Genomic DNA, 15481 nt, shown 5'->3' with positions numbered 1-15481 from the left:
CCTCACTGAAAAAAGCTGCATGACAGATGGTCATGTCATCATAAATAAAAGTAGATTATTGTAGTTCAAGACACTTCCGAGCATGATTTCCACATTGCTTCTCCCCAGGCTGCTCCTGAGAAATGCGGAGAGCACCATGCATAAAACCTCTTAATCTGCATAGGAATCAATACTGGAAAATTAAAATTACAATTTAAAAAATTTAAAATTACAAAATTGCATCTGCTTTGCAAACAAATGTTGCTGTCGTTTCCATAGAGAAATGCTGTTTGGTTTAGTAAGGCAAAGGCCTAGAAATCTGTACAGTGTGGTTACAGCACTGAGCTGTTTGATGGGAGCTGCCAGCACAGCTTTTTTGTACCTTTGTGCCTCCCTCTGATTCTTTTGTCTCCTGCCTAGCTATCCGTTAAGTCTTCGGAACAGACGCTGTTGTGCTACTGAGTTGTGCTGTAGCAGTACCTCTTGGCATTACATACGAGAATAATTGAAGAAGAATGGCAATCCATGTTCCATTACTGAAATAAGCAATGAGTACTTCGAATAAGGACTCTGTCTTTCATTACAGCTTCCTGCCCATGGTTATAGATTATCAAAAGAACTCTGCTATGGTATTTATATACCATATATACCATACACCACATTTATATACAAGGAAAACAAGTACTTAAAGGGATCTTAGATTTTGTTCCATCCATGTTATTTTTATTAGTGTTCAAGATTGACCAAAATGTTCTTCAACTTCTCAGTATTAATTTTTACCTATAATCTGTTTCTATTCCTCTGTCTTTGGTTATAGCCTTTCAGTTTCAACAACAAACACCTGCCTACAACAGGCAGACCTGACAAAGATCTCTTAACATTATAACATTGTCAACTGCTTCCAGTCTGTTCCTTCCCTTATTCTTAAAATAGCTACTTGTTCAACCTTTTGCATATAGGAATGAAATAAATAGATGGATATGCTACTATTTACACTACGGTGCCAGACTGAGTGTTGCTGTATTGTCTGTCCTTTCACAGTAGAGACAAAAATTTAAAGTATTTGCATGTGTACTTCACTGCCACTGAATTAATTCCTTCCTACCTCCTCCCTAATTACCTTATGGAAATTAATAGTGACATTTACTAACTAGATTATAGTCATCAGTAGAGAAAAGCATGGTGCTGTTTTACAGTTGTCTAATTCTTTGAAGAGTAAATCCAGTTCCTGTTCAAATCAATGATTCGCTGACTTCAATGGAAGAAAAATCAGGCCTTTCATCAGCAAGGAAGTGTACCGTCAGTCGTACTATGCAAGACCCAAACCATCAAAAGCATGTAAATGATCAAAAAAGAGTTTCTATGTTTAGCCTGCCCCACTTTATACATAATGAGTAACTAGTTGGTGTATGATTTAGTCTTAAAATATTTTATTAAGCACAGATAATAATGCAGAAATCCATGTAATAAAACAACTTTAGAGAAGAAGCTAAGTTAAAATGAGTTACTATAAATATTGCACTTAGAATTCTTATTTTACACACACAACTCCTTAAAAAATTGGACAATTATAAATTAAGAGCTTCCAAGTAATTGGAATTTGGTTATGTTTGACATCAGATGGCTGTGCTGCAAATCTTCAGCTGTAAGACTTAGGAGGATCTGTTCTCGTCTTCATAGGTACATGTGACAGATACACTTTGTGCCAGGGTGTGCTTAGGTGGATGGGAGGGACGAAAGGTTGAGCATGGTCTTAGTGTTGACAGTCAGTTGTCTTTTCATGACTTATAGTAAGTGAAAATTATTTTTGAAGAGAGGTGATAGAATGTAGCTGCAGAGTTTAGTTTTAACATGTTTTGTTTTTCAAGGCATTTAGGATCTTTGAGTTCTTAGTCTTAAAACTCATGACAAAGCTGTTGGGAAAGACTTTGCCTCTACCATCTTCTTCTACCTGGCCCATGATGATGTAGTTTAAACCTACAAAGGAGAGCATGATATTACAAGACAGAAATCCAGGACGTGATTTGGTAAGTACAGTTCTTTATCTGTGGTCTCTATTCATTTGCACTGTTACCAATGCCTTCTAACTTTTTTTCCTTCCTACCTAAAGCGTATTCTTCCTTACCCGTCTTTGCCATGATTGTTACACAATAAGGTACAGTTATGTAAAAATCAAGTAGATACACAGCTAAGTATCTACTACATAATTAAATATATAGGAGATAGTCATTAAATGTAGACTGTCAAATGAGTCTGAAAGACATTAGAAATGTAGTATAAACACCAGGTAACTTAGCTACTAATACCCGAAGTGGAATGTGTCTCATGCATTTTGGATATTTTCTCATTTGCTCAGGTTGTAGGATAATGCACTCAAGGGATAATGCACTCAAGCCTTCTCATTCCCTTTTCCTTCCCCAAAGACAAACATTTTTCTAGGTATCTAGAGAGGCAGTCAGGCAAACAAGGTGGGCTTAACGTGTGATAAGCCCAGCTTTGGAGAGATCGGAGGGATTTGCGTATTTTTATGGCTTAGAAGGTTTAGGGGTTTGCAAGGCCTTAGGCTGGAAGGAGTGGTGTTATAGGGGCGTAAGCAGAAAAGTTTAGATATTAAGTAATGGCTATTAAATAATTCATAGATACTTAGGAAGAGAAACAGAAGCGTGTGGTTTGGAGCCAGCAGCCTGCCTAAAAGGAGACAATTTGTTCCACCAAGGATATTACTATGTCTCCCAGACAGGTGTCTAGTTTCCAGAGAACTAAAGATAAAAGAAAAAGATAGTTTCTGACAAGGATTTTTCACTTTGGTACTGCCCACTTTGAATTAATATGCTTAAATACCAGTAGTATCCTGAATGTTATCAGGGTTTTTTTGATGCTTATTAATTATTTTGACTGTTTCCTGCTATGGTTCCATTTATGTTCTCCTGTTCTACCTGTTTACTCAAGGATGCAGAGCTGAAAACTGGTTTATATTTTACTTAGTTACTTCAATGAAACATAGTCTCAGTATTTCTTATAACACCATATAGGTACCCATTGTTACATTTAACTGGAAATTATCTTGGTTGATCTACTCTGTGTAATACTGTTTGAGAGAGCGCTATAGAATACTGGCTGTTTGCAGATACAGAGTGGGCTTAATACTACTAGTATTTCTACAGTAAAGATGTAAATATATACAGGAGGGAAGCAACGGGAAACGTTGATTTTTGTCATTTGCTGTGACATGCTGCTCTTCTAGGTTTGGCATACTGTTGTTTTTCCCTTCTAAACAGCTGTGTATGAAAACTAGATCCAAAATACATACATGTAAAAACAAAATCCAACTGAGCTTTATTTGAGAGAACCACATTGAATTTACTTTGTATCATGTGGGTTTAAAAAAAATATTTTTTTTCAAACTCCTTTGATCTAAGTGAGTCTAATCCTTTATAAGTAAAACTTAAAAATGCAATATAAACTGGATAATTAGGTATTTTTCTCTTAAATTGATTATAATCTTAGTTGCTGATTATAGAAACAATTACTGTAATTTTACTCGTTTTTGTGGTCATATTTTGAATAGCAGCTTTCAAAACATCTTTTATAAACATGCAAAGTAATTATTTTTGTGTACTTACCTCTTCTGATGAGAGGACACTGCTTACATACAACAATAATCTTGGCACTCATACTCTTGCCGGCTTGTTGAATTGCTAAATTTCCCTCCTTATATACATTGATGATTGATATTGTTGCATGCAGGCTGCCAGCCCGTGTTATTGCTGTGATTACAGTTCCAGTTATTACTAGAAGAAAAGACATTTGATACATTTTTATTATTTTTTGGACATAAATTTTGAGGCACCATAAAAACTGAATAAGTGTATTAGTCCATAATAAGGAAACAAACAATACTGGAAATAGTTACTGAACATGTGGGTATCACCTGTAATAGGTAACTCAGTACTGACAAATTTTGGTGGCATCAAATATAAACTGTTCTTGGAATGTATCAGTCTCTTGCAAGCCCAGTTCTAGGCTTTGATAATTTCAGTCAAACGGTACAATTTGACACAACTTTTAATGACTAATTTTAAAACAGTGGAGGAGTTGAATTGAAAATGTTCTAGCCAAAAGCTGAATTCCCAGCTCTCTGACAGTCTCAAATGAGTAGCAGGGAATAGTTAATGCTCTAGGAGCTAGATTTTGATCTGTCTGTGGCCTGATAGCAATACAAATTTGCCAATTTCAGCTAAATTTAGACTACAGATCAGACCACCATATCTCCTAAAGACCTCTCAGTATGAAAATAAAGATACCGTTTTTTCCCTAGGATGACTAGATTAATTTGTAGGTCATCTTTATTTATCAAAAGGGAATGGTAAATGGTGTTAGCAATTTTTTTTTCTTCTCAGATCACCTTTTGTAAATAAGCTATTCTGTCCTAGGATCAATTAGATCTTCAGTTATAAAGTATGTGCAGTCGGATTTATTTTACAAATCTGCATAATCCACATTTTGGGTTAGGCATTTGTAGATTTGCACATTATCATCATTTCATCCAGAGCTTTTAATTAAATGGGAATGTTCAAGTTCAATCAAAAGAGAACTGTGGATGTTAGAATGCTGGGTATTGCAGTTATATTTCTAGGAACAATAAAATTGAAATGCATGATGAAAGAGAAATAGCTCTTATTTTCTAAATTCATAGAGCCAGCAAATAAACTTGGAATACATCGTATTCTACAAAAAGCACACTTTCTGTTCTTACCTTAGGACGCACTTGCACTCACAGTGTATATAAAATATTTTTACTCTTACTTATACCATGGAAAGGACTGAAAAATTTCAAGCGTTTGACAAAAGGTGAGAGTGAATGTGATTTATTACCCTGATGCTAGAGGAAAACGAACAAGTTTTATATAGTGTCATTTACCATCAACCCCAAGAGTAAGAGGAGACCTTTCCCGCCTCCCCCTGCTCAGCTTCTTTTGGGTGTGGGCCAGCCTATGCTGTTTGTAGGTGAAAGCCGGGGGGTGGTCAGGAGTGGGAGAGGGTCGTGCTGCAGTGACTCCATTCTGCTCCGGGGCACAGCCACAGCCCTCTCTTGTGTTTCTAGCAAAATGGTGCAAAGCTGTCCCCACTTGCCTGAAACAGCAGATTTCCTCCAATCTCATGGGATTAGCTAGAAAGTTAGAGTTAGATTCAAACAAACAAACAAAAAGGGCGTTAGGAGGAGTCCTCCCATCAAATTTTTAGGCATGTCATAGGGGATTAAAAAAAGCTTCCAGTATTAATATGGGAAGATACTTGAGACGTAACTGAATAAATCAGCAATGATAATGCCATCCAAATACACAGCGGACATCATTTTTCCCGAGCGATTTGTGTCTGTGTACGGAAAGCAGTGCTTGTAAGCTTCCATGCCTTCTAACTTCTTTTAAGAATATTTTGGAAGTCTATAAACTGAATTGTGGAATAGTCAGCAGGTACAGCATAAAATCTGTATTGGCCGGTTGCAGACGAATGAGATGACAATACAGTAATTGAATCAATGCTTTTCCTGTAGGACGTTGTCTTAGATTGTCATGCGCTTTTCAGATTGGGAAAGTATGTTTGAGACATAGGTGCAGTGCCTATTTCGGAATATCTCCAAGAATGTATTGAGTGAAACACGGATACTAATGTTCCATACACACATAAGACGGTGTAAAAATATGTCCTGTATATTAATAATGACTCAGAACTACGTCTGGTAAAATTCCTATGAGTCTAAAAACACAGTGGTGAGTGAATAATTAAAAAGAAAGAAACTTTGCTTCCTTACCGAAGTTGCTTGAACAGTAATTGCTTTCGAGAGTCCCGCTCCTCTTACACTTTTGCTGGCACAAGGCAACGGTAGGTTTCACAACTTTTTGAAGAGCAAAAAATAAATTGAAATTGAAATGAGGTATTTGATACAAATGCAAAGCAGTATGTTTAAAAAAAAAAAAAGAGAGATGAATAATCCTGATGTATACATTAACTAGATCTGGTATCACAAGGGATGAACACCACGGTAACAAGATTGCTTTTCTCTGCCGCCACCTCCAGTCATCATCTTTTCATGTGTGTCTCAGCTACATATCTGTTCTAATGACCTTATAGAATGGGATGTTACACAAAATTTACATTTTGATTGCAGTGTGATCTTAAGTGTTGTTGCCTGTTGCCATACAGCCCTAGTAGTACACTTAAAGTATCATAACATTATATTACAGTAACACTTCAGAGGGCGGGGGCGGCCTTTTATCTGAAATTACTGTACTGTGATGGAAGAGATCAGAGTTCAAATTCCTGACTCTTTTTCTAAATTTTCCGCATAGCTTCATGACAGGTAGTACTGTATGATTTTTACTGATGACATTTTGAAACACAACGTAGTGTTTGAAGTGCCTATTTAATATTAGGGGTTGACATTTCCTTTCTGACACAGAATGCTTTGTTTATAAACAAGTGGATACACTTTGTATTTTTTTCCTCCTTGGGTGAATGTTAGTAGGCTCTGTACTTTACTTGGCTAACCCTTTCTACATAACATGTCGGGATGCAGTATTTTTAAGGTTTTTATGTCCTTTTCAAATTCATTTGGAATTGGTCAATGACCAAGGTCCCTTCCAACCCAAAGCATTCTATGATTCTATGGTTCTATAACTATTGGAAACATGGAGCTGAGGTGGACAGATTAAAAAAACCCAAACCCCTACATAACCCTAACTTTCAAGAAAACCTAAATTAGCTATGAAGAATATCTTTGCATTTTTTTAACTTTCTTTAGAATGGAGCATTTTGCAGAAGTTTTACTCAGCCTATACTTTCTGAAAAAGAACTTCTGACTAATTTTCCAATCAGTAATTTACACTTGTACTTTTAATTGAATGAATTGATTCTTTTTATAATGTTCTGAGTTTCTGAGATTCAGCTGAATGGCATTAAAATTACTTAGTCTCCAGTATTATGCCCATGACTGTTAGAAGATCTGCATACTCACTGTTTCGCCTTTCGAATCCAAAGTTTAAAAATTGTACCCCATCTTTTTCATTGATTTGGGGTTGTTTGTGCTTTTTTTCAGTCTTCACATGATTGGTATTCAGTGTGACTCTTTAGAAATTAAATGCCTCCCACAAGGAAAAGCGTTCTGAAGAGCAAGTCACTATGTCTACGGAGGCATATCTAGTCATCTTCTACCTCATGTAGCCTCAGTCCTACAGTCAGATCTACATGGTGACGGGAGTGACACTCCCACCGCCATCACTTCTGCTGCCTTGATGTGCCTGCACAGTTCTTGCGTACTGGTGTATATTTCTATTTTTAATTATATGCCGAGTTGCTTTTTATAAAGTGACTTCTGTGTAGAATACAGTGTAGAAATAATACACTATATTCAGCTCCTAGAACTTTAAACTACATGATAATTTTTCAAATTATTATTTCAAATTACAGTTAGCGCTTGGCAAGTTGCCATGCCATTTAGTTAGTTTTCCTGTCTCACAGTGTCAGTTGCTAGGTCAGGCAAGTACCTCCTATCTCAATGCTACATGCAGCGCAAAAAATAAGAACTTAATGTTCCTTGAGTCTTTCAATTCAGTGTCCGTAGCAGGAGGATAAGAAATGTAGCAGGTAGATGACTCACAGGTGCATGCCGGTATGGTAGCTGCCAAAAATTTATTGAGCTGCTCTGATTTTTCTAAATTTAAAACTGAGATTATGCATTACAAAATGTTCTGGTCTGGCCCTCTCAGAGGTTTTTTTGTGCTAAGACTTCACGTTGTACTTTTGAGTTTAGTAAATTTTAGTTGGTGACTAACTTCACTATGATTTGTGGCTGCCTATTGTTGGTACAGACGAGTACAGTATTTTAGCAAAATATGAATTGGAGAAGAACTGAATTAAAAGTTTAGTTTTGTACCCTTTTACATGTAGCCATATTGACAGGCAAATGTATGACTTGATCCAATGAAATAAGAAAATCAGTTACTTAACCATATGTATTGGATTAATCTTCATTACTGTCCTGGTTTTGGCTGGGATGGAGTTAATTTTCTTCCCGGTAGCTGGCACAGTGCTGTGTTTTGGATTTAGTAGGAGAAGAATGCTGATAACACGCTGATGTTTTAGTTGTTGCTAAGTACTGCTTATGCTAGTCAAGGACTTTCTGGCTTCCCATGCTCTGCCAGGTGCACAAGAAACTGGGAGGGGGCACAGCCAGAATAGTTGATCCAAACTGGCCAAAGGGCTATTCCATACCATGTGACGTCATGCTCAGTATAGAAACTGGGGGGGGGGTGGTCAGGGAGGGGGGATCGCTGCTCGGGAACTGGCTGGGTATTGGTCGGCGGGTGGTGAGCAATTGCATTGTGCATCACTTGCTTTGTATATCATTATTACTTTTATTATTATATTGTTATTATTATCATTTCGACTTTATTTAAACTGTTCTTATCTCAACCCAGGAGTGTTTCTCACTCTTACTCCTCCGATTCTCTCCCCCATCCCACCGGGGCAGGGGGAGTGAGTGAGCGGCTGCGTGGTGCCTAGTTGCTGGCTGGGGCTAAACTACAATAACTACTCTTATTAATGTATTGTATAGCATTTATTTATTTCTTCAAGTACTAATATTTTTATGTAAGTAGGGACTGAGGTAATTCTTGAAAGTGCCTACTAAAGTTAAATATTTTATTAATGCCTGCAGTTCTGTGCAAGTTTGAATAGGTCTGATTTGCAAGATAATAAGCTAAGTCTATTTGAACTGGACACTTCTGAATGCAAATGATTCATCAGAAATTTAACTACACTGTAGAGGTTTGGTGTGCTTTGGTATGTTTTTAAGATTAGAAACACCTACACCATGCATAATTGATCAGACATTGAAAAGACTTCGTATTTCTGTCTACCTAACAAGTCCTTTTGAACACCTTCCCTCTGTTGTCCTCTCTCAGATGACTTTGCATTGTTTTTTTTCTAACAGTGATGTTGTCATAAATATTGATTTGGAATTAATTAGTAAAGTACACCTCTTTTGCATGTGCACACAGAAACAGCTCACAGAGCAAAACTCAATGGCAAAACCCTGCACACAAACGCAGCGTGAGATAGCTGACAGCCTGGATTACTTGAGACCAAGTGTTTGAACTAAGAACTTCATTAAGAAGTGCTTTATAGTGAAGAAAAGCTGAATTATTTATTATTAGGGTAGCAGTCACATCAGAATGATTTAAATATCATTATGATTTCACTTTTATAATGTTTATTTTCATCTATTTTAAATACCTTTCATTATCAGTATTTAAGCACCACAGCTTCTTGGTTTCCTGCTGGCAGGCCATCGCTGTCCTGCCTTTTGATGCGTTTTAAGTACAAATCAGGTTATGCATTGCAAGAACATCATAAATAATTTGTTTTTCTGCTATAACTGTATCTTAAACCTCTCACATTCAGGTTATAAGAATTATAAGAATTTATCCCTTCAATATCTCAGTAATGAGGTAGTTTTGGCAATACCTTCAGAGAAATCCTCCTCTGATCTTTCATATATGCTGCCTAGTCTTAAATATAAAAGGAAACTTATTTGTAGTGTGACATATTTCTTTATAAGTTCCAATCCCTGATTTTTTAAAATGAAAATAATTCTAGGAGAGTGTCATGTTGACAGGATGTCGACAGAATCTGAAGAGGGCTTCCATACCAATTTTGCTTGATCTTAATAACTATATGAAGAAAAATATAGTCAGATCTTTGCATATTAACTTGTACAGAATAAAGACTTCCTTTAAATAAAACTATTTCCTAAAATATTTAGAGCTTCTTATACAAAAGAATTTTATTCTTCTATGGCATTTGCTAGTTAACTGTCAGAAATTGAGAAGAGACAGGAAAATTCTCTCAGCTGGAGCGAGTTACTGTTACCCTGAACTCTAGCCTGGATAGATTTCCTTTTAATAATGTTAAGATGTTAAGGAGATTCTCCCTTGAGTATATTAGGAGACTCCCTTGAGTATATTAATTTTAATTCATTCTCTCAACATTTGAAATACTAACAAACCATAAAACTGTCATTTTTAATATACTTTCTATGACATTTTTCTGTAACCCTCTCCTTGTTCTGGAATAATTAATTTTTCTAATAAATAAAATAAAGCCAGTAAAACTTACTTGAGGTAGCAGGGACTGTTGTGGTAGTAGGTGGAACTGTAGTTGTGGGTAACTTTTTTGGTCTAAATTTATAATGGCCAATAAAACCATCGGCTGTTAAGCTTAAATCAGACAAAAACTGAATGAGCAACTCATTTCTCTCAGACAGAATAGGCCTGAAATAGAAGAAAAAAAATTTTCATTGTTTTGAATGTCAAAGACAAAAAGCATTAATAGCATTCTTCTTACAAAAAAAGAGAGAGTGCTTCACTTTAGTTATTGGTCTGAATGCAGTATCTGCCCCCAGACTAATACTGAAATACATGTTTCTCTGCTGGTACGTCAGGCACTGGTGTTAAGAGCGTGAAACTCATTCTGATGAACCATCTAAACATCTGATTCCTGAAGGTTGTGTCAATATGAGTATCTTTAAATTCTTCTGTGTAACTTCATTGCAGACCACTTCCGTAGAATGGAAGGGGCTAGATTAGCACAGCGGGAAAATATATCTAAGAAATCCTCAGTATGTAGCAGAGGTAAGTAAATTTAAAAATTTATTTATTTGTTTTTGTTTAATGAAAAACATGTTATGCATTTGGAGGGCCTTAAGAAAATTAATTCAATTTTGGATTCTGTAATTCTTTGACAAAAACACTAAAAATAAAATGTGTTGGGTTCTTACTTCTGTGGGCTCAGTTTTTGTCAATGATTGGATATTCATTACCAAGGCCTTGAAGAGCTAATGGAGTTACTTTCTTAGGATTTGAAATGTCATAACCAAGCACTGTTCAGTGCATTAGTTTTCAGTTCATAAACTGCACAGTACCTTCTGTGACACTAACTGCCTCTGGATGTGGATGTAGTGCGATGACACTTCCTTCAGGACTACTGTTAGAGAAAATCATACGGAATGCAAGTCTGGCCAAAGCAGCACTTCTCTCATTCTTTTGAGCTTTCTGCAGACCTTGTCTCAATATTCATTAATCATTAGTAACAGAAATTTTTCAAGCAAAAACACAGTTTTTTGGAAGGAGGAAGAAAAACAAATATAGGGGCAAAGGAATCTTGCTGAGGAGAGAGGAAAACAGAAAGTGGTTTTAAGATGTAGTTTTACTAAAATGACTGTGTTGTTTCTTCCCAGCAAGTCTGACAGAGTTCATGAGCAGGAGTTCTTCAAAACACTTAATCAGGCCTTCAAAGTAAAAACTTGTGATCATCTCCCAGTTTTTTGGCAGGTGTTTCAGAAATCAGTTTACTCTCATGGCCGAGTCCGACATAGCCAAAAGTGCGTGCCTGGTTATCTGGAATTCTGTAGATCTATAGATGCCGCGGTAGTTGCACAGATTACACTTTTCTTGCTGCAGTATTGACGCAGGCTGTGGACGCAGGAGGGCACTGGTACCAGCTGCCTGACAGCTTTGTTCTGCCTCCTGAACACCAGGACTACCACACCAAATCGGAAAAATCTGACCTAGTCCGTGTATCCTGTCTTTTTTAAAAAGGCTTTTTGTCTGAGAGGCAGGGGTTTTTTTGAGTAATTACTTCTCCAAATAAATTCTGATTATTATGTATACCATTAATTTATGTGTCATAGTAATTGTATTTAGGAATCGGGTATGTGGTTACACTGTATGCTTGCTGGTCTGCAGTCAGGTCTGAACTCATCTCTGCAACCACCAAATGAGTTCAAGGTATCCACTTCACTCATACCTGATGTACGCTGTTTCTGTTACAGAACGCCACGTTACGTTATCTGTATCTGCTGGTTAATGAGTTCCACCTTGTGTAATTACTGTGTCAGACACACAACTAACACTCTATAGAAGGCTTACTTCACAATTCAGTTTACACACCGTGATTTCTGGTTCTTCTACAACACTGGTCTTGTCCTTACTGTTTTTCTGAACCCAGCTGATAAATTATGATGAGGATTCTGCAGAGCTAGTGGAAAATGCCCAAAAGCCATACTTTCCCCCTTTCACTGGATATAGAAGCTGCCTATATACAGCTCTGCAAGGGAAAGTGACTGTGTTCAAGCTCTATATTGGATGTCTGGCTAAGAAGCAATGCTATCTTAAAATTGGCTTTCAGGACACTTCTTACGTTCTGTAACAGGAAATCTCATCTCTAAGCTATGTGGCCTGGGTCTGAGCCCAGTATTCTGCCCTTATTTGTCTGTTGCACAAAGTCCATACTAAAATATCTGTATTTTGAAGCCCACTAGGATTTGGTAGACCGATTTACAGCTTTGACATGCTGAGGGGATAGGTGCCGACCCACAGTGGAGAGGTGGTTTAGGAAGCTACTCCTGCTTGCCTCTCAGGTGCTAACTGGCACTTCTTCCTTTTGCACTGCCTGTCAGCCAAGACCAGATCCTGACAGTGCAAAATGTACTTGCACAGCTGGGCTAGGTTTTAGCTGGAAAGAGGCAGCTATGTCCCAGGGACTGGAGGCAACCAGCCTCATCTGTAAGGGGTGGTGTTCACTGCTGCCTTCTGAGAACGAAGGGAAGGACAAGATCTTGTGGAGTTCAGCTCTTACCTCAGTTGGAAAAGGTCTGAAATACCACAGCGTACAGAGTGAGTCAAACTAGACTCTAATCATGCTTCTGGCTTAAACTCTGTTCAACCAGGAAGCAAGTCCACTTGCTCCAGTGGTTTGGATCCAACTTGCACTCACCAAAACACAGGAATGGAAGGTATTTGTATGGAACATCACTAGTTAAGTGTTTCTAATACGAGATTCTGTTAGTTTTTTGGTGTTTTTTACAGTAGCTTGAAGGTAAATACCTTACTGTTCTGCAGTAACAGTTGAGTTGTAAGGGATGGATCTGCAAAGTCACAAGGAGGTTCTCATGCTATGCTCAATCAGTGGAATGCCTGTCTACCTGGTGATAAAGTATTAAGTAATGTAACTAACGTCTGTCATCTGCTGGTTGCTTTTTTTATTCTGTGTAAAGGAAGAGGAGTGTTTGCAATAGAATTCCTTTTGGGAGGGTATTTTTACTTCAGACGATGGTGATTTGTTGTCTAATATATACAGATGCTTACAACGTTCAGGTCAAAGAAACATATCACCCATTTGGAGACCCATTCAGTCCATCTGCAGTTACTCCACATGCCACAGCACTGCAAGGCAACAATTCATCTTAGTTTCCAGGTAAAGGTCTAAGCTATAAAGTATGAAGACACTTTGCTATGAATACATACATGAGGCAAAAATGGAAAAATTCTGAATGTCATTTGGCAAAGAGGTGGAAAGGAATGTCCAAGATTTCTAGCCCCCCTCCTTGCCTGGAGGACTCAATACTAACTCTGCCTTGCCGAATCTCCCGCCATCTCACAGCCTTTGGGTTGGAGACAATATGGAAAGATAGTTTACTTTTGCTAGTGAAGCTTTTCCTGAAAACAAGGAAGTGATTATGTATGTAACTACAGCTAGAATTTAGCCTCTTGCATCATTTTAGTGGCCTGAATTACCTAGCACTTAAAGAACAGTCTTACCCATAAGACTCTCTGTTATCAGTATCTTCTTATAGAGCAGCTTTTTTAACTTTACTGGGAGAAGGGGGCCTGAAAAGAAATTAATGTAAGCCTGAAAAGAAATGTCTTTATGAAGAAAGTTTCAAATTGGGCAGAGGAAGAAAGAAAGAAAAAAGAAAAGGTAACTCAAGACCAAAAGCCTAAGGTGGCTGAAGGAAACTGAAGTTAATGTATTTCAGGTGCAGCCCTACCCTTCCTTAAATTCTTGCTGAATTTCTAATAAATTTCCGTAGGCCTAAGCTTACTCTGTTCTTAGCACTGTCATGCTATTGCATAGCTGCTGCATGGAGAAGAAAAATCTTTAAAGAGAGTCCTACAAAATGTCTGCCTCCCCTCTCGTCTCCTCAGGGTATACTACATAACCTTAAAAAACCCAACCAAACAAAAAACCCAAAAAAACCTCACAGTAAATCTCAGTCTAGCAAGCTATCCTTAGAAAGACTGAGGCATGCACCTCCTCCCCCTGCACCACAATTAGTTGCTCTTGGGAATCAAACTAGCTGCCACTTCTCAGACATAAGTCTAGTCACACACCTCCATGTATTTTTTTTTTTTTTAATAGCTTGTATTTCTTGAAACAAAATGCATCCTCTTCATCTTCTAAAGCTACTCAGCTTTAAGAAGCTTCATGGAAGAGGAACAATGGGAAAGGAGAGCTAAAAATTACTAGCCTCACCCAAAAAACTTTACGCTTTTTGGGGGAATAATTATGATCCACTATTTCTAGACCTGTTTATATAGTTAGTGCCATTGGCTGGGTCGGGGGTGGGAGGCTTGGGGGGATGGGTTGTTTTTGGGGGAATAGGTGAGTTGTGGGTTGGGGGGGCAGTGCTGAGGGGGTTCGGGGGCAGCAATTTGACAGCAAAGCTGGTGAAAGCCTGCTGCGCTACTCAGCACGCTCAGGAAAGCAGTCTGTGCCGCGAGAGAAGGAAGGTGCCTTGGCACAGATGGAGGAGATGGTAAGCACTGATGCAAGGAGCAGCCAGGGAACCAGCAGAAGGGACACAGCTGAGGGGGAAAGGAGTCAGATAAAGTGAGTAACGAGCCAAGGGGCTAGAGAGGTCAGCTGGATCCTCACACTTCAGTATCTATAGTCAAAACACACATATTAAGTGATATTAGTGTTCAGCCTCCATTAATATTGGTATTAAACCCATATTAATAGCGTTAGCATTAGTACTGGTGTTATTAGCCAGTGCTCTAATGAGGCTTGAGGGACAGGACAGAACATGGTTGTAGCCAGGGCTAGTCATGGAGGGAGAGAGAAAAGGGAAAACCTAGGGAGAGACAAGATACTAAGCAACTCCTAGAAGTTCAATTGGAGGTAGCAAATGTCATATTTAATTTTAAAAAGAATAAACATATTTCAGAAGCCTAGTACAGAACTGTTAGCAAAATGACACACAGTGGTAGTGAAGTTCATAATTCAAGAAAGTTACTTACGCTGGTGGACTGTCACCGCAGTACTTCCCGATTCTTTTAGCATCATTGATTTCCCCACCATTAAACACCGCGACATAGTCATATCTGCAGTAGTTGTCTCTCTCCACGTCAAACTTCTCAAACTTTAACTCTATTAGCTGCAGGGAAAAGTGTAAATAACTCATTAAGGTTTTGATATGCAGAATTTGTTAGTGCTTCCTATAGTAAGTGACTTCTTCGTATGAAGTACTAATTGATTTTTCTTTCCATAAAGGAAAAGTCCTTAATCCACTTAATTGTGGAGAAAAGTATTTTAATCCATGTGACTTCCCTCCAACAAATAGTTCAACATATGACTCTAATATTCTGTAAAAACATTTTGT

At 37.8% G+C, this 15481-nt stretch overlaps 1 protein-coding gene across 1 annotated transcript in view; it reads right to left on the bottom strand.

Annotated features, from left to right (window-relative positions):
• Positions 1-1825: 1825 nt before the first annotated feature.
• PCOLCE2 (procollagen C-endopeptidase enhancer 2) overlaps positions 1826-15481 on the bottom strand; it is a 28203-nt gene continuing 14547 nt past the window's right edge. Inside the window, exons 5-9 of the mRNA XM_075716666.1 lie at positions 15120-15256; positions 10156-10310; positions 5792-5875; positions 3603-3770; positions 1826-1956 (exon numbers count right to left, since the gene is read on the bottom strand). Coding sequence (XP_075572781.1) covers positions 1826-1956; positions 3603-3770; positions 5792-5875; positions 10156-10310; positions 15120-15256 — 675 coding nt within the window. The remainder of the gene's footprint in view (positions 1957-3602; positions 3771-5791; positions 5876-10155; positions 10311-15119; positions 15257-15481) is intronic.

This window comes from Pelecanus crispus, chromosome 9 (genome assembly GCF_030463565.1).
Source record: "Pelecanus crispus isolate bPelCri1 chromosome 9, bPelCri1.pri, whole genome shotgun sequence".
In the NCBI taxonomy this organism is placed as follows: domain Eukaryota; kingdom Metazoa; phylum Chordata; class Aves; order Pelecaniformes; family Pelecanidae; genus Pelecanus; species Pelecanus crispus.
This window is presented reverse-complemented; position numbering and strand designations above follow the sequence as displayed.